Genomic DNA, 21,612 nt, shown 5'->3' with positions numbered 1-21,612 from the left:
CAGGAAAAAGCCGAATGTCCTGGGACTGGTAAATGCCTGACGGCGATTTCGTGCCGTCCTCTTGTCTGCAAGCCTGCTGCTTCTCCAGGCATTAATTAATCTGTGCTGCCGGTGGGTGATTCTTTTGGGGAGATTATTTGTGGTGGGGATGATTTCCGCGCAACCCCCAGAGGAACGAAGAGCAGCGCTGCGGTGTCATTACCCTTATCGGTTCATCTTAGGGCTGAAAGTCTTGGTAAACGCTGCCTCTAAGGCCCCAAAATCTTTCCCAGGAGCCTGCTGCAGGCTCGCTGAGTGAGTTTGACCCAGCAATAACTTCATTTAGTTTTCTGGAAAGGAACAGGGGCAACAACATCGGCACCCGGTGTGCTGGAGTTGTTGGATCAGAGGTGGCCAAGCAGGAGGTGAGCTCCCTTCCCACCCGAGAGGCACAGCCTGCAAGGCAGTGGGGTGGGGGGCTGACACAGACGTGCTCTGCAGCGGGGAGGAGGGGGCTTTGCCCCCAAGAAGGGGTCACACATCACCGACAGCCCCAGAGGCTGCTCCTCGATGCTCTGCAGCAGCTTGCTCGCCTTCAGTCCTGGTTAGCAGCTCAGGAACGCTACCGTGCGTCAACGTGGATAGCTGTAGGAAGGGCAGATCCCCTGAGCAAAGGTCAGAAGCTTTTGGAAATCCCTCCCCAGCGCGGCCCACGGAGCTTTCCTGGTAACTGAGGCCGTGTGGGTGAGCCACCGGGCGAGCTGGCGGAGCCGGCCGGGCGGCACCGCACCGCACGCTGCTGCAGGCGAGGGCTGCAGGACAGGGGGGAGGCCTGGAAGGAGAGCACGATCACCCTGCTTCTTCTCGCTTCTGCCCTCCCAGGTTCAGCTCCACGTCCAGGCCCAGGCTGCCAGAGCTCCCCAAGGAGTTACCAAAGAGCTCGTTTCTCCCCGTTACCACATTCGTTTTGTTTCATTGGCGTGGGTGTCGAAATAAAGGCCTGGGTTCCCTTCGGGCAGGATCCAGCCACAGGCTGGAATTGGTTCTCGCAAGAGGCGGTACGTTAATCACACCTCAACGAAGATGAAATAAAGTGAAATCACTCGGTTCTTGAACCGGTGCCCTGTACGGCACGGAGAGCTGCAGGGGTGCCCGCAGCCTGCCCCTGCCTGCTCTCCTGCTCACGTCTCTGCCCCGCCGGTTGCCAGCAGAGGCAGCCCGGCTCCAGCCGTGCGAGGAGGCGCCTGGAGCGACCCCGGGCACCTTGCAGCCTCCCTGGCACTGCAATGCAGGGAGAGGACACAAAGCTGCACACGCAGCTGCTGTATCACCAGCGCTCTGTGCACTGGTGCAAAGGTTTTCCTGCTGCGGGGATGTGGTGTGAGCGATAACTTTATCTAATCGTAAGGAAAACTGGAGGTGTGCGCGTGGCATAGCAGCAGACAACGCCTGGAGGAGGGGAGGTGGGTTTGGTTTTTGGTGTTTTGGTGCCGAACCCATCCAGGTAACAAATCCCTTCACGATATTTCCTCTTCCGGAGCTTCAGTCCCTGTGTATGGGAAGGACTTGGCAGGGGGTTGTGTAAACCCCAATCAAAATCACACAAAATAAAACCAAAAAGCGGGCTGACACAGCAGCGTGCTCCGGCAGGGCTGGTAATTTGGGGCAGATCTGTGAAGATGTGACTCCGAATTACGCCTCCACCGAGCAGCAGCCGGCGTGGCCCTCGTGCAGATGGGGTCCCCTCACTTTCCCCAAATCCCTGCCCAATGTGGGGGGGCAGCAATGTGATTAGGGCACACTGGCGGTGCCCCCCGTGGGGTCCCCAATGCCTTCCACCCCCTCACAGCAGGGCCCAGGCTGCTCCCCGCGGGGCCGCAGCACCCATGGGTGCCCAGCGGAGCGGTGATGCTCACAGCCCCTTGCTCTGCGGGTGGGAAAACGAGGATTTGGGGTTTTTTGCACTGGTATTTTTAGCTCTGTGCTCCTGTCAAGGGGCCGTGGCGAACCTCCCCCAGCCCCCGGGCCCCCCGCCTCTAAAAGGGCTCCCCGGCAGCCGCTGCCACAGCGCGGGGCCCACCGGGCTCCGGCCCCACCGAACCGGGGGGGTCGCGTTTGTGGGGCCGACCCCAACCCCGACCCCAACCCCATCCCCAACCCCATCCCCAGCCCCGACCCCATCCCGGGGGCCCAGCGGCGGGCGGGGCCCGGTCGGGGAGCGCCGCCCCGGGCTGGGCCGGGCCGGGAGCGGGGCCGGGCCGGGCCTGCGCCGCCGGTGGAGCCGCCTCGGGAACGGGAGCGGGGACGGGGACGGGGACGGGGACGGGGGCGGCGGGGGGCGACAGCAGCCGGGGCCCGGCCCGCGCCCTTCGGCCCGGTACGCGCCCGGTGCCCGGTGCTCGGTGCCCATGGCCGGCCGGGAGCAGCCCCCGGAGCAGCCCCCGGTGGCGGCGGCGGCCCCCCCCGGCCCCGCCGAGCCCCGGTACGAGCCGGTGGCCCCGCACTGGTTCTACCGCAAGGCCGCCGAGCCCCGGGAGCGCTGGGTGCCCTTCAGCGCGCAGGACTCGGCCCGGCTGGAGGAGGCGCACGGTGCAGGTAGGGTGCGGGGGGTCCCCAGCGGGGGTCCCGGACACCACCGGGCTCCCGGGGGGGCTGCAGCACGCTGGGGGGATTTTGGGGAGTCCCGGGGTGTGGGGGTGCGGAGTGACCCCCGGGGAGGTGGCAGCACCCCCACAGATCCAGCTGCCAACGTGGCCGGGCACTGGGTGCAGCGGGTGCGCCGACCTGGTTCGGCGGCACGTGGTCGAAATGATGGGTAATTGATTAAAATGATGGGTAATTGATTAAAATGATGGGTAATTGATTAAAATGATGGGTAATCATGCTGCGAAGGGCCCCTCTCTCTAGGGGATGGGATGGTGCAAATGGCACTGGGCAGCCGGCGGTGCCTGGCACGAGCGGCACGGCTCAGGACAGGGCCCTCGTGCTCAGCCAGGGGCTCGGTGCTTTCGGCTCACCTGGGGGATGTCTGACATGGGGCATCGCCCTCCTGGGGTGCTCTCCGACACCATTCCCTGTGCTCGAGTACCGGGAACACGGGTGGTCATCGCTGCTGCTCATCCATGGTATTTGTGTGCTGCCCATGGAAGGTGCTCTGGTCGCAGCCCTCTGGTTGTGCACTGCACGCAGCTTTCTGGTATTTTGCCTTCCTGGGCCTCTCGTGAGTAATTTCGGGCTTTGGTTCCTGCAGGAAGAGAGAAAGAAGCCGTGGTTGTCCCGACGTCGGGGGGTCGGTACGACGTTCACCTGAAGCAGAGGCAGCGCGTGGCGGTGTACTGGGAGGAGGAGGTGTCCGAGGTGCGCCGCTGCACCTGGTTTTACAAGGGAGACAAGGACAACAAGTACATTCCCTACTCGGAGGCCTTCAGCGAGGAGCTGGAGGTAAACACGCCTTGCCTGACAGCATCCACCGGGCCCTCTAATTCTCAAACCCTGGCCCTGACATCCCAAACTCCATATGGGGCTACTGGCACCGCGGTCACGCCTGAGGACATGAACTCAAAAGAGGCTTTGGCAGGACATTTTCACAGCTGATTAACATAACTGTAAATACTGCCACTGTCTCCCTTCTGGCCTGCTGGAGCTCGGCGGCCTCCCCTTCCTCCTGCCCCCACCCAGCAGCATCCTGCATCCCTCTCCTCAACAGCCCGCTTGTTCTCTGCGAGCCGTGCGGCTCGGGCCATGCTTGCAGCCTCTCCCTAGCATCCTTGTTCTTTTTTTTTTTCTCCTGACCCTGCCTGTTACAACTTCTCCCTGTGAGAATCATCCTCGCCATGCTCACAGCTCCACCAAGCCCAAAGGAGTTGTAAATGTAAGAGTATTTATTTACGCACTTACTTACAATCGTCCGTATCCCGATGTGCCAAAAACGCAGTTCTGAACTGATTCTGATGGGGAAGTCTGTTGCTGCCATGGAGATGGGGACGTTTAGAAACTTCCTAGGAGGTGATATTTAGATAACCCTGCCGCTTCCCCAATTCGACCTAGCTGATTTCTATTCCTCTTTCACAAAGTGATGCCTTAAAATGGATGGGAAATGTCTCAAGTGGTTGAATATCCGTGGGCATACCTCCAGCTGACTCATGGGGGCATTCTTTTCCTCAGGAAGCTTACATGATTGCTGTAACCCTGGATGAGTGGAAGAAGAAACTGGAGTCCCCTAGCAGGGAGATCATCATCTTGCACAACCCAAAGGTGAGGAGAGTGATCCCTCTGCGGGCTGGCGAGGACATTCCTCAGCGATGGGAGAAAGCCATCACGTGCCTCCCCTTAGCTCTCTTGGGAGCCTGTCATTCTGCTTTTATGCGGTTTCTTTTAACCACCTCTGCTTAGAAATCAATTTTGTCTGAATGGCATTCCCCTCTCCTGCCTGCTGTAGAGCCGAGGGCGATGCCAGCGGGGTTTCACACTGTAACATTTATCTCCAGGCACCTCTCACTCTGTACAAAGGGCTCGTTGCAGCTCGGTTACAGCAGCATGACCTGGGACCTCTCCATACCTCCCGTATCAGCCATTGCAGCGAAATGTCCCCTCTGCTTAACCACAGCGTGCGCTGCAGCTTAATGACAGGCTCTCCTTGTTTACAGCTGATGGTGCACTACCACCCGGTTGCCACCTCTGATGATTGGGGCTCAACTCCTACAGAACAAGGTCGGCCTCGGACTGTGAAGAGAGGAGTAGAAAACATCGCCGTTGAGATCCCCAACGGTGAGCTTGCTTCTCCCTCCCTTAGGCCCAACCAAAGCTGGCGAGTCTGTTTTCCACACAATTTCTCAAAAAGACCATCAGAAACATCCATAATCCTGACCAATGAAGGGCACGTCTAAGAGTTTTGTGCCAAAAGGATACGAAAGGTTGTTAGAAACCTTCGTAGTGCCCCCAGTGCACATCAGTGCAGAGAGGAGGCAGACGCGTGGGAAGAGAGCTGCTCCCAGCTCCTGCGCTCTGAAACCAGAGCTGCTGAGAGCGCTGGGGTGCCTGAAATTACTCCTGAGGTTTTGGCAGGTATGTTCTTAAAGGAGGGAGTTTCCTTCCGTGCTGGGGACACCAAAGCGTGCCACCCAGCCTTCCGTGCTGGAATCTGTCTGGCTCGTGTGCTCTCCCCGTCTCTGCAGCCGTGGATCAGCTCTGAGCTGCTGTCAGGCTGCAAGACTTGTCCTGTTGGTGAGGACAGGCATTTTTCCCCATCTAACGCCTTTGTTTTCCATGCGCGTTTGCCTTTGGGAAAGCATTTATGCAAACTAAAGTGTGTGGGAAGTCGGGACCAAAATGCTTGAGAGGCAGCTCCTGCCGGAGTGCTGAGCCTCGGCCGTGCTCAGGCTGGGTGACTCGAGGCTGTGCACAGGGCAGCTGCAACAAGTCCTCGGGGTCGTGCCCTCTCCCTGTGCCAAACGTGGAGAGTGACAGCATGGGTGAAGCTCCTCGAGCCACCTCACCTTCCTGCGCTGTCCCCTCCATCTGGACCCATCCCAGGTGGGAAGGGGAATTCAGCAGGACAGAACTCAGCAGGACAAGGAGGTCAGAAACTTGAGAAGTGCCACTGCCTTAAGGCACACGCTCAGGGCACCAACTCACTTTTTTTAAATAATTTTTTTTTAACCTGGACTGAGATGAGGATGGCAGGCTGGCGCTGTCCTGCAGAGCACGTGGTGTCACCGGGTCGGCTCCTCCTTCAGTGGTGGTCTCTGGCAGGGTCTGCGTCCTGACCTCTTCTGTTTATCTGCAGGGGAACCTCTGCAGATCGATCACCTGGTGTTCGTGGTGCACGGCATCGGCCCAGCCTGCGACATTCGGTTCAGAAGCATCGTCCAGTGTGGTAGGTGGCGAGCCTGGCCGGGGAGCTCCTCCCATGCGCTGCGTTCAGCACAGCGAGCAAACCCTCTGCATGGACAGTGGGAATCGCTGTCAGAGCGCATTCAAACCATCCTGACACTCATCTTGGCAAGCTGTGCTGCTGAATTTGCTGACTGCAATGGGGAGTGTGAATACAATGCTTGCTAATCCATTAAATCCTACCATCTGGAAAGGTTTGGGCAACCACTTTTCATCATTGCATTCCGCTGCTGCTCAAAATAGTGAGCTTCCCGAACTGGATACAGATTTTCCAACTGTCTAAACCTGCTAAACTAATTAGTAACCTGCTCAGTCTATTGCTCCAGGTTAATCTCGCTGGGTGTAACACCAACCCGGCAGCCTCTGGCATGATTTTGGACAAAACCCCAGGGACGCTGCTTCCGGCTCAGGAAATCCCTGAAGTGCAAATCCCTGCAGGCTAGGGGAGCATAAGAGGAAGCTGTTGAGTGCTGTTGTCGTGTGCTCCTCCAGACATCCAGCACTGATCAGTACTCGAGGCAGGACACTAAGCAGAACGAACTCCAGCCTGACCTGTTTCGTAGTTGTAGTTCCGAGACATTCAGTTCTGATGAGAGGTCATCACCGAAACTGCCTGGAAGCCCAACACCACCTAACTTGTAGAAATCAAGGGAGCTGGGATTTTTCACAGCAGGCTGTCTTTAATGCAGTCTGTTCTTCTATACGTTCACCCAGTGAAACTATTTCCAAGGCTGCTCATTTGAAATCAGGGAAATCAGCCTCTCACCCTCCTCAAAACAGTAATTTCAAGTTCATCTCCCTTAGGATTCCCCTTCTAACGTGTGCACCTTCACAATGGTTTCTTTCTTCTAAATTCCTACAAGTACCTTCCTTATCTTGACTGCCGGGTTAAAGCCCTGCACACGTGGAAAGGAGGCTTGTTACAGATGGGGCAGCAAAATCCAGTAAACACACATGTAAGGACATGGAGCCGTCCCCTGATCTTGTAGTTAAAGATTCAAGGTCTTAGGGTAGCAGCAGCAGCAGCTTAAAGACCCTGGTGGGATTTCCCCCGGTAATGATCTTTTCTTTTATCTTATTAAGTGTTGTTGATGCAGCAGGCTTGCCCTGTAGCCCTGCTGCTCTTGAGAAGAGTTCATGTTTGTTTTTTTTTGTTTTTTTCCAGTGAACGACTTCAGGAACGTTTCCCTGAGCATGCTGCAAGCACACTTCAAGAAAGCCCAGGAGCAGCAGCAGATCGGCCGCGTGGAGTTCCTGCCCGTGAACTGGCACAGCTCCCTCCACTCCACCGGGGTGGACGTGTAAGTGTCCGCAGCCAGCCCCCTCCCACCGAAATGCTGCTTTTTGTGGCAGCTGCTGCAGACAAAGGGAAAGCCGTGAGTGTTCAGGGCTGTGTGTGCACGGGTGACCAGGGCAAGGAGCACCCCGTGCACACCCCCACCCCTCTGCCCAGCCCGGCTCTGCAGAGCGCAGCAGGTGCCTGATCTGATCAGCACGCAGCCGGAGGGAAGAAGCTTCTGCCTTTTCTTAGCTAAGATTAGAAGGGGCCATGGGCATCCACATCTCTTTAAATAGGACCTCTGGAAATGGAATACCCCATTTCAGCACCTACAGACCGCTCTGCAGTGCCCTAGGAGGGGGAAAAAGCAGGTTGGGTTCCTGGGGAAGGAAGGACAGGCTCTTGTGCTCCTGCCTAGGGAGGTTCCTGGGTGCTCAGGCAGAGCACAGGCTGTGCTCCAGATTTAGCCTCTGCTAAAGAATCTGGGTTACAACATCACATCCTTTGCGATGTGGCAGTCCTTCCCTCAGCCTCAGTTTTGCCTTAGAAATCTGCTAGGGTTCAGGGGCACCTCTGACAGCAGTTTCCTCTCCTCTTCTTGGCCCCTGCAGGGACCTGGAGCGAATCACTTTGCCGAGCATCAATCGCCTGCGTCACTTCATCAACGACACCATCCTGGACGTTTTCTTCTACAACAGCTCCACCTATTGCCAGACCATCGTGGACACGGTGGCGTCCGAAATGAACCGCCTCTACCAGCTCTTCCTGCAGAGGAACCCCCACTTCAAAGGGGGGGTCTCCATCGCGGGGCACAGCTTGGGTAAGGAATTCCCCGCAGTCCCAGCGAGGTGGCTGTCACCACGGTGTCCCCAAAGCATGGCAGCAGGGAGGGCACCGGTCTTCCCAGCCCTGAAGGGAGATGGCTCAGGGTTTTTCTTGACTAGATGCTGATGCTCGATCCATCTGTGCTTTGTTTCCAGGGTCACTAATTCTGTTTGATCTCCTGACGAACCAGAAGGCTGCTCCCAAGGAGGATGAGCAGAGCAGAGAGGTAGGAGCTCGCTGGCTGAGCAGGGAGCCAGGGCATTCCCACAGCACCGCGTGGGGAGCTGTGCTGGGGCGGGGGAAGGAGGAGAAGGTCCAAAATGCAGGAAAATAAATGAGCAGAAAGCACAGTCCCTGGTGGCTCTATTCACAGGGCTCCAGGACAGCCTCGAGCAACACAGGCATTGAGGAATTAAAAGAAATTCTGGAGAAGCTGGAGCTGTCTGAATACTGCGATGTTTTTGAGAAGGAGAAAATGGACAGGGAAGCACTGGTAAGGAGCTCTGTTATTTATTATTTTTTTTTGCCATCTCTTGTATTTCTTCTTTATTTTTCTTGCCAGTCCTCCCACCTGTCTTCCTGGTACTGAGTCACTTGTACATGAAACTTCTCTGCTCTGGGGCTAACAGCTGCGCTGCTTATTTTCTAGTTCTTGTGCACAGAGGAAAACCTTAAAGAAGTGGGAATTCCCTTAGGACCAAGAATGAAGATCCTCAATTACATCAGCTCCAAGAAGGAGAGGCAGGTATGTCTCCTGGGTGGCTTACCTTCCCCCAGGCCACGTCCCTTCGCTCAGACAAGGAGCAGCATCACCATTTACAATCGTGGTACGCGGGATGTGAGGTGTCAGTCCCTGAGCACCCCAAACACCTCATTCCCAGCTGTTCCCGTTTAGACAGCTTTCGGGGGCTCACATTTGGAGCTAGTGTTATGGATGTGGCCCTCCCACAGGGTCTCTGTCCCGTAGCCAGGAGGGGTGACCCCAGAGCAGGATGCTGTGCCCATGGTGGCAGCCACCGAAGCGCTGGGGAAGGGTAGCATTGCCTCAAACACAGGGAAAGTGCTCAGGAGGAGCTTCTCACCTTCACCACCGCCAGCCCTGGCTCTGGAGGGGTAGGGGTGAGGGCAGCTCACGGCCTCGCTGCAGGATCTGCCCCTGCAGGGTTCTCTCTGTGTTGCTGCAGGGCGCCAGCGAGCAGGGCGCAGCAGCGCCTGGGCACAGCGGACAGGCTGGCCCCGATGGCACAAGTGACAGCAGGGACTGCCAGTACCGGGACATCGGCTTAGGACAGGTAAGGGCTGAGCTCGTTGCTGTCCTTGAACAACGAAGCACCAGCAGCACCAGCACGGAGTCTGTCTCATAAAACAAACCCAAATCTCCCTCCCCTAGGTCTCGGCAAACTATCCCCAGCTGATCTACAAGCCCACCATCTTCTTCGCTTTTGGGTCTCCCATTGGGATGTTTCTCACGGTGCGAGGAGTGAAGAGGATCAACCCCAACTACAGCCTGCCCACCTGCAAAGGCTTCTTCAACATCTTCCACCCTGTAGGTATAAGAGGCAGAGCCCTGCTGTGCGGGAGGCACGGTGTGCGCCTCGCTCACTGCCCTCCTCCTCCGCACAGTTCGACCCGGTGGCGTACAGGATCGAGCCCATGATTGTCCCGGACGTGGAGTTTGAGCCCATGCTGCTGCCTCACCACAAAGGCAGGAAGAGGATGCACCTAGGTAAGGGGCACGGCTGCTTCCTCAGCCGGCCGCAGCTGCAGCCCCGGGGCTGACGCCGAGCCCCTGCCTTTCAGAGCTGAAAGAGGGGCTGACGCGCATGAGCGTGGACCTGAAGAACAACCTGCTGGGCTCCCTGCGGGTGGCCTGGCAGTCCTTCACCCGCGCCCCGCTGCCAGCTGTGGAGGCCGGGAGCACCGACGTGGAGGCAGAGGAGGCCGAGGACAGCGTGGAGAAGCAGACGGGTCCACCAGGTTGGTGGGGGGCGTGGGGCGGTGGGGAACGAGGGATGCAGCATCACCAGCAGCCCCCAAAGAGGCTCCTCGGGGCTGCCCGTTACCCATCCTGGTGTCAAAGCCAGGCGCTGCTGCTGCCCTCTGCACTCAGCAGATTGCCTTCAAGCTGCACCCGTGGTCTCTTCAAATGCTGTGACCTCTCCCTCCTCCTCCTGTCCGTGGGGGGGCACGGCTATGGGCTGCACTTTGCTGGGTGCTGGTGCCCCGTGGCTGAAGCACACTCCTCTTTGCTCCTCCAGACGTAAAGCCAGAAGAGCCCCCGCCAGCAGCGAAGGAGGAGGCCTCCCCCATCAACGTGGGGAGGCTGAACGGAGGGAATCGCATCGACTACGTGCTGCAGGAGAAGCCCATCGAGAGCTTTAACGAGTATTTATTTGCACTACAAGGGCACCTCTGCTACTGGTAAGCTTCTGCGTAGCTGTCAAGCTCCAAATTTCTGCCCCATATCAGCAGAATGGTTCATTTTTAAAGCCAACATAATAAGAAAAGCTTTAAGTGAGGAAGCAAGGTACACTCCTGTCTCATACTGACGCAGGATGGGGGTGGGAAGGAGGCTGTTGTGTTCTTGCCTGGCACTGGCAGAGGCTGCACCTACCCCGTGGCCATCACGATGTCCTGAGAGCAGAGGGAAGTGTCCCCCTCTAATGCCCATGTCCCCCTCCTCCAGGGAGTCAGAGGACACGGTCCTGCTGGTGCTGAAGGAGATCTACCAGACCCAAGGCGTTACACTGGATCAACCTTTGCCTGGAAGCCAATGACCTACCTGGGCTGTTCTGGCCGCCTGACGTGAGTCACCTTGGCTGTGCTTTTCAGATTTCCTGGGATACCTCAGAGGACACGGGGTCCATCTGAGGGAATGATGTTCCTTCCTTACAGCCCTGCAGCCAAGGCAGGGATCTGTGTTGGGCTTTTGAGTCTATTCCTGTGTTCTCTGTTGGCTTTTTTAGATATGATTCAACCGAGTACTCACCAGGAAAGTCCAGACTTCTTCTCTGCCTTCCTCTCTCCTCTGCTGCTGTGTCCCGCATGCTGCTTCCCCAGTACTTGCTGCTACCTGGAGATAAGGACGATTTTCCTCCGTTTTGGGTAGGGTGAAAAAAAATAATTAAAGGAAACCACTTCTGCTCACACACACACACACACAGCACTCACACTGTGACTCCCTGTGCAATAACTACTCCTCAGCCCTGAGCTGTCTGCCCACCCTGAGGTTCTCTCACCAGCTCCGCAGCACTGATGCAGACCGGGTGCCTGAGCTAGGAATTGACATAGGAGGGGCCTGAACCCTGCTGCGGGCTTAGCGACACGACTGAGAGCTTGCAACCCTGAGAAATAAAAGCCTTAAACACGCAGCACGGAGAGAGCTCCTGCAGCCTTGCCGAGGGAAGGCGATGCTGCCTTCTCCTGGGAGGCCGAGGCGCTGCCTTTCTCCCTGCCGCAGCACAGGGCACGAGGCTCACGCTGCAGCCTTTGGGTGGTGCTGACAAGGAGCAGGGGCATCTGGTAAACAGGTAGGAGGTTGTGTGCCAGCTGTCCTCATTCCCTTGTCGCTGATGCTGGGCTGTGTGGGGCGGGATTGCCCCATCAACAAGTGGTGAGGGTGGCATGTTTGTGAGTACCTGACCTACTGAGGCTCCTGCCTGCTCTAACACCGTGGCAGCAGCCTCCCAGCACACCAAGGGCCCCCCCAGGACCACAGCTAGCAGCTAGGTGTAACCATGCATGAGGGAAGTTTTACCTCCAGCTCCCAACTCCAGCTAGGCTGGGGGGAAAGCAGCTGCCCCAGGCACTGCGGAGGCCTGGAGGGCCAGCTCCCTCCCGTGCTTTGCAGGGGATCCCACAGGGATCTCACGCCAGCCAGGCTCCAGTTGTTGTTTTTGTTTGCAAACACACAAAACTGAAGAAGCAAAAGCAGCTTTGCATGCAGTGTGGGCTGCAGCTTGCTGCTCTGTTAGCTCTGCTCTAAGGGCAGCGGGGCCAGAGAGCCCCAGGTGATCCATGCCTTGTGACCAAAAGCATCCAGGCTGACTCACTGCCTGGGCTGGAGCTGGAGCACAGAGCAGGGCAGAGGCAGATGTTTCGGTGACGTGTAAGGCCATTGCTTTGATAATACGGGACAGCCTTTGGGAAGAGCCAAGCCCCCTTCCCTCCCCCTGACTTTTGCCCTGCATGGGGTAATAAGCCTTGTTTCCACAGCCTCGGTTTGTTTGTCCTCTGTTGTACCACGTTATTTGCACTATTTGAAAGGTGTTGTTTGCAGCCTCCAACCTCCTCCCACCCCAAAGGGACTGACGCTGTTCTTTTACCTGACGGCAGAAACAGACATGCTGCTCAGTCGGAGCCTGAATTACTGATTGCTAAAGCGTCTCCTACAAGAGTAGGAAAAGGAACAGTCTTAACATGGGACATTCAACTCATGATCAGCTTTTTAAGTTATGCACTTTGTTTAAAAAAAACAAAAAACGGAAAGGAAGAAAAAAAGAATTTTAAATGTTATTTAATGTCTTTTCCAGTAAAAGCCAAAATAAATACATAGATGACTCTGGTGTGTTCATGTTTGGAGGCGAGGGAGTGGGCTGAAGAACTTATATTTGCCTAATTTTAAGGGAAAGTTAAGGTATTTCTGTAACTTTTACTAAAGCTGCAGGGTCATACCTTGGATTTCTCAGCAGCACTCTGCCTTTCCATTGTACGAGAAAGCAAACCATGGCATAGGAAGAGAACACCACTGAAAGGATGCTCTAAAACACTACTGCATTTTCTGCTGATCGTCATCTCTTCACACCTCGATTAAAGCAGCAAAGAAAGAGAAATCCCCACCTAGAGGCCCATGCTGACAAACCAGAGTAAATGGTTTGTTTATACAGCCATAAGCCCAGTCACTGAAGTGAAGTTTTCAGTACCACAGCTCATTTGAAAAATTAAACTCATTTATTCACCAAATTGGAGAAAAAACAAAAACCAAAAACCAGGGTAGCACAATAATGCACAGAACAATCACGCTCGTTGCATCTTCTCTCTCCCGCACTTAAGCCGTGGTTAAAGGCTGCAGCCTTGCACTTATCACTCTAAATTAGTTCAGCTCTGACAGATGCACATCACCCCAGCGCCCGACAGGCCCTGCACTCGTTAGGACAGTTCCCGTGAGGAGGAGTGGGACAGGGTGGGTGGAAGGGGGACATCTGCCCGAGCTGTCTGGCCCAGGAACACCCCCAGAGGGCACAGCACAGTCCCACTGCTCCGGGTTCCAGCTTCAGGACCTTCCGCAGGGCTGTCCTGCTGGCACAGGCTGCCAACCTCGCCTTCCATCGGGTCCAGAGGAAGGGACACCTACAAAACTCACAGAAACTAAACACAGGCCCCTGGACAGCACAACTTACCAATGCTGCAGAGAAGAGTTCCCGTTTGGTTTTCAGGCTCATCCCCCTTTGAGACAATTCCTGTGGGCCAGGACCAACCTCCTCCAGCCTCCCGAAGGTGCCAGCAGGACAGAGCCCAGCGTTAGACGTCCAGGTGAAAGCCGGCAGCCGCAGCCTTTTCTTGGTGCGCTGGCAGCTGCTTGGATTTAGACAGAGATGGTTTGTGGCACATGGAGTCCGTCAGAGGAGGGTAATACTGCCTGTAGCAGAGGTACGCAAGCACGAAGCCAATCACCGAGCCAACCAGCACATCTGCAAGGCGAGACCAGGAAAGAGTGAGCCTCCTTCTGCCCTCACAACCCTCAGCAATGTTTTCCAGCACGCTGCTTTTCAGCTCAGGGCACCCAGCGGTGCCTGCCGACCCACCTTGCCAGTGGTGCTTGTGGTCGCAGATGCGGGACAAGGCGATGAGGGTGGCGAGGAACAGGGGGAGGAGGAAGGCGCAGAGCCGCAGAGCTGTGCCACGCTGCCCGGGGGCAAAGCAGTGCAGCTTCCCGGCCAGGTAGAAGGCACAGAAGGCGAGACCAGCAAAGGCAACTGGAAGAGAACGATTTGCTTCAGGAACGGCGCTGGAGTTTCTGCTCACCACGCTTCGTTGCCTGGGGATGCTGAGGACTTACAAGAAGCGTGGCCGCTGGGGAAGCTTTTGCGTCCCTCTGCCACGATGCTGGGGTCACCCGTGCACACCAGCTCCGCGTTCACTCGTCCGTCCGGGAAGCATCGATGGAAGAAATCCGGCCGCGGCCTGGGGCAGAGAAGGAAAGCCCAGAGGATGCTCGGGAGGCCTCGCCGTGCCCCCTCACAGCTAGGGGCAGACCAACCATCTCACCTGCCCACCACGAGCTTCAGGGTGTTGGTGAGGACCCCATTGAGGACGAGAGCAAGGCTGGCAGCTAGGAGAGAGCAGAGAGCTCGCGTCAGTGCCGCACAAACCCTGCACAAGGGGCTGTCACCCCCAGGCAGGGGCTGCAGGGAGGCTGAGCGCAGCCCAGCCGTGCTGGGAAGGAACCCATCAAGAGCCTGACGGCCCCGTGAGCACAGCCCCGTGCCCCTGCCTGATGTGCTGTGATGCTGCCAAGGCCGGCAGGAGCCTCACAGCTCAGTGTTTGTGCCCACGAGAGCAGCAGGAGGGCAGGGGGGAGGCAGGCGCTCACCCAGGCAGGCCTCCCGCGTGTCTTCGTGGTCAGCGCCCAGCAGCAGCCTCGCCAGGCCGATGAGCAGCAGCGGCGACAGGAAGGCGATGAACTGCCACAAAACCAAAGCAGATTCAAACAAAGCAGCAACTGCTCACGGGAAGCACACAGCGTGGACCTTGTAACCCAGCCCCGTGACCGATAACGCACGGCAGCCTCCGCTGGTGTTTATAAGCTCGGTTGAGACCCAGAAGATGAGGCAGGGCTACGAGGACGGAGCCCCTGAGCGTGACCGGTGCCTTTTGGCAACGCCACAGCTCCCTTCCAGCGTGGTCACTGAGGGACCCCAGGCACTGGGGATGCTGCTGGCCCCCAGCCCTGCCTCAGAGCTCCGGTACAGCCACGGGCAGCCCAGCAGCGCTGCAGCACAGCCCCACTTACGAACATGGGCAGGGCGGGGACGTGCTCGGCCTCCAGGAAGGGTTTGTGGTACAGCCGCAGCTCCTCGGGCGGCACCGCGCGCTCCACCGGGGGCAGCGCCTCCAGCACCCTGCGGGGGCAGCGGGGCGGCTCGGGGCGGCTCGGGGGGCGGCCCCCGCCGTCCCCCCCCCGGCATCCCGCTGTCCCCCCGGTGTCCCCCCAGCCCGGACTCACAGCAGGGCGGCCCCCAGCACCCCCCGAGCCGCCGCCTCCGCCGCCAGCCCCGCGCCCGCCCGCATGGCGCCGGCCCCGGCTCCGCCTCAGCCCGGGGCGGAGCGGCCCCCGCCCGGTTCCCCCCTCCCGGTTCTTCCCCCCCCCCAAAATTGTCGGGAAGCTGCCGGGCCTCGGAACATTCAGAACGATTTATTGAAGTCAAACCTCAAGCAAAAAAGTTCATCGAGATCAGTGGAATGTCGTTAAAAACCTTTCCAAATGAACCCTTCCACGGAAGCGAAAAAACCACATCGGAATTCCAAAGGAGTCGGAAAATTAACAAAAAAAAAAATAAAACAACAAAAAAAAAAGGCCAACATCTCGGTAAATAGAATGTACAAAAATTATATGGTCCTACCGTCACACACATTCAGTAAGAAGCTAAAATATTACAGGCAAGGCTAAGTACACTATAGCTAGTGGACAGTCAGCTACCTATGTACAGGTTACCCAAGCTTTACAGGTTTCACACTATGCAAGAGAACGTAGGCCGAACAACAAAACCCCCCAAAATATCGTAGATCTCAAAGTCTATGCGGCAACATCAAGTCATAATACAGTAATGCCCCCGTGGAACACGGCCAGGGAAATCGGACACTTCCTTAGTGTTGAGCATGGAGCCAGCCGCCGCCAGCCCCGAGCAGCGCCCGCCGCAGGGCGACGCGCCGCTGGTAAAGACTCGAGTGATTTCGGTAAAATAACATCTCACAGAATCTACAAAGTTTGGTACAGATAAACAAAGTCTACAGAAATAACGACTCTACAAAGGTCATCGTTACAGACAGCACGTGGAAATGGAGACGGAGCCTGCGGGGGTCTGCGCCGGGCGCCCACCCGGCCTCGGGGCCCGGCACCCGTCCTGTGGCAACGTGATCGGGGTGGAAAGGAAAAGCGACGCCAGAGTGAGGGACAGTCCGAGCGAGGAAGGTGAAGCTCTCCCATCCAGTCCGTTCACAAAGCAAAGTGACCGAGGAGTCCCCAAAGCGCGCTGCGGGGCGCCCCGAGGGCTCAGCACCGCAGGAGGTGGGCGAATGGCTTTGGCGAATTCGTGATTTCCCTTTTTTGCTTGCCCATCAATTCCCAAAGTCTCCAGCTTCACGATTCCCCACTCCCGAGCAGTGAGAGCCCCTCAGGGGGCAGCAAGGACCTGAGCTCGCCGCTCAGGAACAGAACAGAACAGGGAATTTTTTTTTCTTTTTTTTTTTTCTTTTTCTCAGAACAACATTGTGAATACATCCAACACACAGGAGTGTATCGTAAGTGCAAATGGTTTTGCTACACAAAGATAATGGCAGGGGGAAGCTGATGTGGAACTGAAAGCAAACGGACAGCGTTACCCAAGGGTTGCCGTGTCTCATGCACCACACGCCCCGAGCACACGGCTCTGAGACAGCTGCTCGGAAAAACTCTCCCTTTTGCCATAGATTCACTGTACACTGGGAGCAGAAAGTAACTGCGGGAATGTTAAAGACAGTTTCAATGTAGTATACAAAAAAAGTCATGTATAAATTAAAAGAAAATAAAACAAAAAGCTGTATAAGGAACTGCAGAGCTTCAAGTACATTAAACCCTGAATTCAATGAGGCAGAGGTTTCAATGTTAAAGTGACTACTTCGTACCAGCGTCGGACATCCCCCTCCCTCCCTCCTCCCCCACCCCACCCGAATAGTTCTGTAAAGTTTCAATATATACAGATTTTATGCTCATTGTTAATTACGTCTAGTAATTGTGTCTTTCCCATTCTATCCTGAAATTAAGATAACAAGTTCTTAGAAGAAAGGCCAAAATTAACATTCCAGCCCCATTACTCCATTCTAACAGATTCTCTAAGACCATGGTGGTGACCAGAGAAGGTAATTTGCCCAAAAATTGCCTTTAACGTCATCCTTCCTGAGCTGCAAATGCCTTCAATTCTTACAGTCTATCGATAAGACAAATCTACGCTACTAATCGGAAAACTACGATAGCTAACGCTTGCACCAAGTATTTATAATCCTGTAGGAACTCGCCATTGCACCGTTTGGCCATGGTCTGCAGAGCATCTGCGCTGTGCTAAGGTGCGTACTGTAGAGTAAAAGCTCCAGTAAACAACAACGTCCCGTTAACTTTGCAGAGCAGCTCAGAGGCTGCACACTACACAGAGAGCACAGGCTGCTGAGCTGGAGACAGGTGTTCGCCAGAAGCACGGTACTACCGCGAAATTTAAGACAAAAGGAAGGGAAAAGCGTGATTGCGTGTTCCAGCTAAGGAACAGCGCAGTTCGGAACAGAAGATTCGACTTCACTCATCTCAATCCTAAAGATTTTTGAAAGATTCACCTTAACCCCAGCAGTGTGAAATCCAGTTCAGACTTTTTGTTCATAAATTGTACACGTTTATAAACCAACCTCCTCTTTTCCCTTCTGAGTTCACGCCCACCTGTTGGCTACTATTATTTTTTGGTGGAAAAAGGAGCACCTGTAAGAAGTTTGAAAACAAAGTTAACCAAGACATCAAGTGGCATGGCACACGAGTAGCAGCAGGCCTCAATTCACAGCATTTTAGAAATTTTTAAAAGCCTTTTGCAAACCTTCACATGTTCTGTGCTATTCAGCATACCGGTTCGGCACAGCGAGCCCTCGCACGTGGCAGCTAACGCTCACTCCCTGCTGCTTCACTGGGAAGTCAGCACAGACACAGGGCTGGAGAAGCACGTGGGTACACTCACACTGCATCGTGTCTGCAGTACTCAGGATGCTCTGACTTCCCAAGAGAAAATCCTCTGAACATTACCCAGCCTAATAAATAACAAAGTGAACACATCAGGCCCTACAGACATCCTAGCAGGAGCTATGTTTGGAATTTCTGAAAGGTTGAACACCCCCAGTAAGAGCTTAAAAAGAGACATTTGTCACACAAAATGTTAAGAAAAATAAAATCCTTCTTGTAAATTTCTTTTGTAAAAAATACCAAAAAATAGCACTGCTTTCAAGCAAGATTAGTGTTTCAGACATTCACTGTAGTATGGACCGCGAAACCAAGTGTTCTGTATCTCCCATTAGCCTTCTGTACCATAAACTGACCCCAGAAATATCTGCACGGTTCTGCCCCCCAGACACCCTCAGGTCTGTAGGAAAGGCACCTGCAGGCTGTGCTGGAGATGAACTGCCAGAGCAGCTCAATGGCACAGCAGCTGCTTAAAGAAACTGTAGTGTATTTCCTGACTTTACAATTGCACACAATTTTTCCCCTGCACAGAAATTTGAGAATGAGGAGGACACCAGCCAGAAGCAGGACACGTTCCAAAACCCCACGTGAACTTTTCCAGCCTACCGCTGTCTGGAGCTGAGCAGTCAGCATGTTCCTTGGGTGTACACGAGGAGCTTTCCAGAGAGAGGGTTCTTGAGAATTAAATCAAAGGCTTAACGTAGCCAGATACCAGCAACACTTAATATTAATTCTTTTCATTCAGGGTTATTTTCAACACCCATTAGCAAAAAGCTCCCCTGAAGCTGGCCAGCATCAGCACACAAACCAGGAGCATGCTGTAACCACACCAGGGCAAATGCACAGGGCTTTAAGACTGCAGGCTAGGGGAGGAGATTGGCCAAAGACTAACTTCAGCCTGGGGACACTAATCCCCCTAAGCTCCTTGTGCAAGGATTGCAGGACAGGATAGGTTTCCAAAACAAAATCTGGAGCAGGAGCCTACCTAAGCCACTTCAAAAGCTTCACCGAAGCAGCCCGTCCCTCTGCAGATTAACAAAAGAAACACAAGGCAGAAACAGCTCCCGAGGCTGAAGTTGGCTGCTCTGAATACCTCCCATTACCAAGCCAGGGCAAATACCCTGCGCACTGAAGGAGTGCTGTAGGGAACTAACATCCTGCCCTGCTCCAATAGCAATGAACATTAAAGCTAGAAGATCTCTCTGCCCAGAAATAAAAACCCTAAATGTTCAATCAAAAAGCCCGTGAATGGGGGCTGGATTCCTCAAGCACTCAGATTTCCTTTAAAGCTAAAGGGTGTCTGAAAAGAAGGCAGCAGAGATCCACAGAAATACAACTGCCACGAGGTTAGTGCAGCCTTGGCAGAGGACCAACACGTCCTCACAGAGCAATCCTCCACCTAAAGAAGCCAAAGGGAGTGCAGGATCCAGCCTCCAGCTCTGCGTGTGCTGCAGTGCGTGACCAAGGCCAGGACGCTCCCCTAACTAGGACGGTTTTCCAAATTAGGCAGGGTAAAGAAATTACCATTGTGAAATTAAGCTCTTTCTGAAATTCCACCTGTCTGCAGACACCTCCAGTTACAGCTCTCCAGCAAGGAACCATGATTTCTTCCCCTAAAATTTTAGACCTCATGCTACGAGCACTTCCAAAGAATCATCCGCCTGATTTCTCATAGGAAAAGCTTTACAATAATATTCACAAGTTAACATGATACGTAACCTACCTTCTCAAAATGCCTTTAAAAATAAGTACTGGAATGGAGGCATTTCACCGTCACCTGGTCTGAAACCCACATTTGCCTTTACGGTATCTGAATGTTACACAGAGTGAGGAGGGTTTATTCTTTCCATAAACTAGACATAAAAGTTACATTGGCTTTGCTGTTTTTAAAGACACGTTGACTGATCAAAACCAGATCTTCAACACCCTTTAAAAATTAAATAAATAAATATGTTGCTATGCTTTGCTTTCTACACTCAAAGAACATATTTAAACAGAAGATTCTTTTCACTGTCGAAAGGTCTACTGTTTTCTTTAGAAGGCCGAGACGTTTCTGCTTTCCAACAGTAAGAGCTGCTGTAGCACATTCAAGGGTAAAAGAAAGACCAAACAATAAAAAAAACAAATGCCACTGCCTGCTCCTGTTGTTGAGATTGAATGGTCCCATTCGCAGGTCACACAAGACGGCTCCGATGATAAAGACTGAATGCGTGGTAGCAGTCTCTTCAAGTTCATCGCCTGTTTGCCCGTCTTCTCTCCCTTGTTTTCCAACCCAATTTATTCCTTTGCTTCTTCTACAGGATTCTGAAGTTCCAATTTGCATTTTATCTTGTTCCAGTACTCAGGTGCCACAGGAGATTTGGGGTCATGTGTGGAGCAGCAGAGACGGCCATCCAAAGCTGATGCCACCAAGGCTCCCTTCTCGTGATCTTTACAGAATGAATGAGGGCAAAACTCACAGAATGAAACTGCAGGATTGCTACAGATGTCACACTGATGCCACGGACATTCCCACTTTCCTGAGGGTGGAAGGGGAGGGGAGAAGAGAGAGACAGGATGCTGCAATTAGTGCGTTTTAGGGACAGCACTGGGCTTCAGGCCTTATTCCATGTAGTAACTGTTCAGATGAATGCAAAGAAAGTTCAGAAAAACAACAACAACAAAACCCCACACTGAGAACTCTCGCTCAGGTTGCTCTGGTGATAAGATGCCATCGCTTCTTTCTCCAGCCACTAAGCTATTTTGGGGAACGCTGCTACGCTTCTAATATGGCAAAAAGGCACGTGGCGTATTCAGCTCTGCTTATGGCAGCCTTCAGGTTAATTCAATCATAGACTAATCTGGACTTGCAATGATTTTCATTGAAGGCTTTGGGATCAGGAAGATTAAAGAGATAAGGATTTCTACAGAATCTTGCAATTGGATTAAGATGTTGTGTTACTGAATAATTTGAACCCTGGCTGCAAAAAGCTACACCTTAACACAGAAACAGCCAAATGGAAGATAATGCATCAGGATACCACAGATAATTTAAATACATTTTCTGATTGAGCCCTAATATGCTGTGCTCAGTGTTGTCAGCAGTTTGAACTATCATGCAATTGTGTTTGACAAGCTTGGCACATCAAGACGATGCCTGCATTTCAACCAAAATAAAAGAAGGGAAGTTATCCAAGGAACAGAAGCATCAAGAAGAATGTTAGAAAGCATCACAGTGCCTCTTCTCCGCAGGTTCCCATTCAGGAACACTGCTACTCAATACATTTCTAGAAACAGGTGGTACTCCAAAAGCAAATACGCTGGTTTTGATGTAAATGGATACTACGGCTCAGCTCCAACATTGCCTTACTGCAGGAAGGAAAAGGAATCCGTATGAAAGCTCTTACCAAAAGGTGGTTGAGTCAGGTTAAGGCATAGGAGGTGGTATGCTTTGGGACAGTCCTTTTTATCACACATAACTAGTTCTCCCCCATCTCCACACTGGAAGCAGTTGTCTTCATGCATCTGCTTCTGTTCTGTTTTTATTTTCCGTTTCTTCTGCTTTAATTTTGCATTCTTCACCTTCTCTTCATTTGCTGTTGCAAATGCTGTCTAGCAATTACAAAAGATAACAGCAGTCACTTTATAAATCTCTTGCATTAAAATAAATTTAATCAACTTTGGTTTG

At 54.0% G+C, this 21,612-nt stretch overlaps 3 protein-coding genes across 6 annotated transcripts in view; 1 reads left to right on the top strand and 2 right to left on the bottom strand.

Annotated features, from left to right (window-relative positions):
- Positions 1 to 2,223: 2,223 nt before the first annotated feature.
- On the top strand, positions 2,224 to 12,525 carry DDHD2 (DDHD domain containing 2). The gene is made up of 17 exons (XM_068662545.1): positions 2,224 to 2,574; positions 3,230 to 3,420; positions 4,144 to 4,233; positions 4,626 to 4,746; positions 5,765 to 5,854; positions 7,037 to 7,172; positions 7,762 to 7,970; positions 8,131 to 8,201; positions 8,349 to 8,468; positions 8,625 to 8,720; positions 9,160 to 9,267; positions 9,366 to 9,521; positions 9,599 to 9,701; positions 9,776 to 9,952; positions 10,234 to 10,396; positions 10,662 to 10,780; positions 10,942 to 12,525. The coding sequence occupies exons 1-16, from the start codon at positions 2,388 to 2,390 to the stop codon at positions 10,750 to 10,752; spliced, it is 2,109 nt and encodes a 702-aa protein (XP_068518646.1). The 5' UTR covers positions 2,224 to 2,387; the 3' UTR covers positions 10,753 to 10,780; positions 10,942 to 12,525.
- A 381-nt stretch (positions 12,526 to 12,906) lies between these two features.
- Positions 12,907 to 15,328, bottom strand: PLPP5 (phospholipid phosphatase 5). 2 transcript variants are annotated; one of them, XM_068662560.1, is made up of 8 exons: positions 15,201 to 15,328; positions 14,988 to 15,096; positions 14,568 to 14,658; positions 14,243 to 14,306; positions 14,034 to 14,158; positions 13,780 to 13,950; positions 13,453 to 13,665; positions 12,907 to 13,324 (listed from the first exon to the last, which is right to left on the bottom strand). In XM_068662560.1, the coding sequence occupies exons 1-7, from the start codon at positions 15,263 to 15,265 to the stop codon at positions 13,496 to 13,498; spliced, it is 795 nt and encodes a 264-aa protein (XP_068518661.1). In that variant the 5' UTR covers positions 15,266 to 15,328; the 3' UTR covers positions 12,907 to 13,324; positions 13,453 to 13,495. The 2 variants fall into 2 exon arrangements, with proteins under 2 accessions (XP_068518661.1, XP_068518660.1); XM_068662559.1 differs by having other exon boundaries at positions 12,907 to 13,665.
- A 41-nt stretch (positions 15,329 to 15,369) lies between these two features.
- The window catches only part of NSD3 (nuclear receptor binding SET domain protein 3), a 37,435-nt gene continuing 31,192 nt past the window's right edge, over positions 15,370 to 21,612 (bottom strand). For all 3 annotated transcript variants that reach the window (XM_068662540.1, XM_068662542.1, XM_068662541.1), the window contains 2 exons: positions 21,332 to 21,536; positions 15,370 to 20,464 (listed from right to left, as the gene is read on the bottom strand). In XM_068662540.1, coding sequence (XP_068518641.1) covers positions 20,223 to 20,464; positions 21,332 to 21,536 — 447 coding nt within the window. In that variant the 3' untranslated portion in view covers positions 15,370 to 20,222. The remainder of the gene's footprint in view (positions 20,465 to 21,331; positions 21,537 to 21,612) is intronic.

Source organism: Anas acuta, chromosome 27 (assembly GCF_963932015.1).
Source record: "Anas acuta chromosome 27, bAnaAcu1.1, whole genome shotgun sequence".
Classification (NCBI taxonomy): Eukaryota; Metazoa; Chordata; class Aves; order Anseriformes; family Anatidae; genus Anas; species Anas acuta.
The sequence above is the reverse complement of the archived record's forward strand: the minus strand, read 5'-3'. Positions and strand labels throughout refer to the sequence as shown.

What these genes read in the sequence shown, in the direction of transcription:
- DDHD2 (XM_068662545.1), top strand. Translation starts at nt 2,388, where the DNA reads ATGGCCGGCCGGGAGCAGCCCCCGGAGCAGCCCCCGGTGGCGGCGGCG. An exon ending in TCATCTTGCACAACCCAAAG is followed by an intron (nt 4,234 to 4,625) that starts GTGAGGAGAGTG and finishes CCTTGTTTACAG; the next exon opens with CTGATGGTGCACTACCACCC. An exon ending in CAAGGGCACCTCTGCTACTG is followed by an intron (nt 10,397 to 10,661) that starts GTAAGCTTCTGC and finishes CCCCTCCTCCAG; the next exon opens with GGAGTCAGAGGACACGGTCC.
- PLPP5 (XM_068662559.1), bottom strand. Translation starts at nt 15,265, where the DNA reads ATGCGGGCGGGCGCGGGGCTGGCGGCGGAGGCGGCGGCTCGGGGGGTG. An exon ending in CACGCGGGAGGCCTGCCTGG is followed by an intron (nt 14,307 to 14,567) that starts GTGAGCGCCTGC and finishes GCTCTCTCCTAG; the next exon opens with CTGCCAGCCTTGCTCTCGTC. An exon ending in CCCCAGCGGCCACGCTTCTT is followed by an intron (nt 13,951 to 14,033) that starts GTAAGTCCTCAG and finishes GTTCTCTTCCAG; the next exon opens with TTGCCTTTGCTGGTCTCGCC.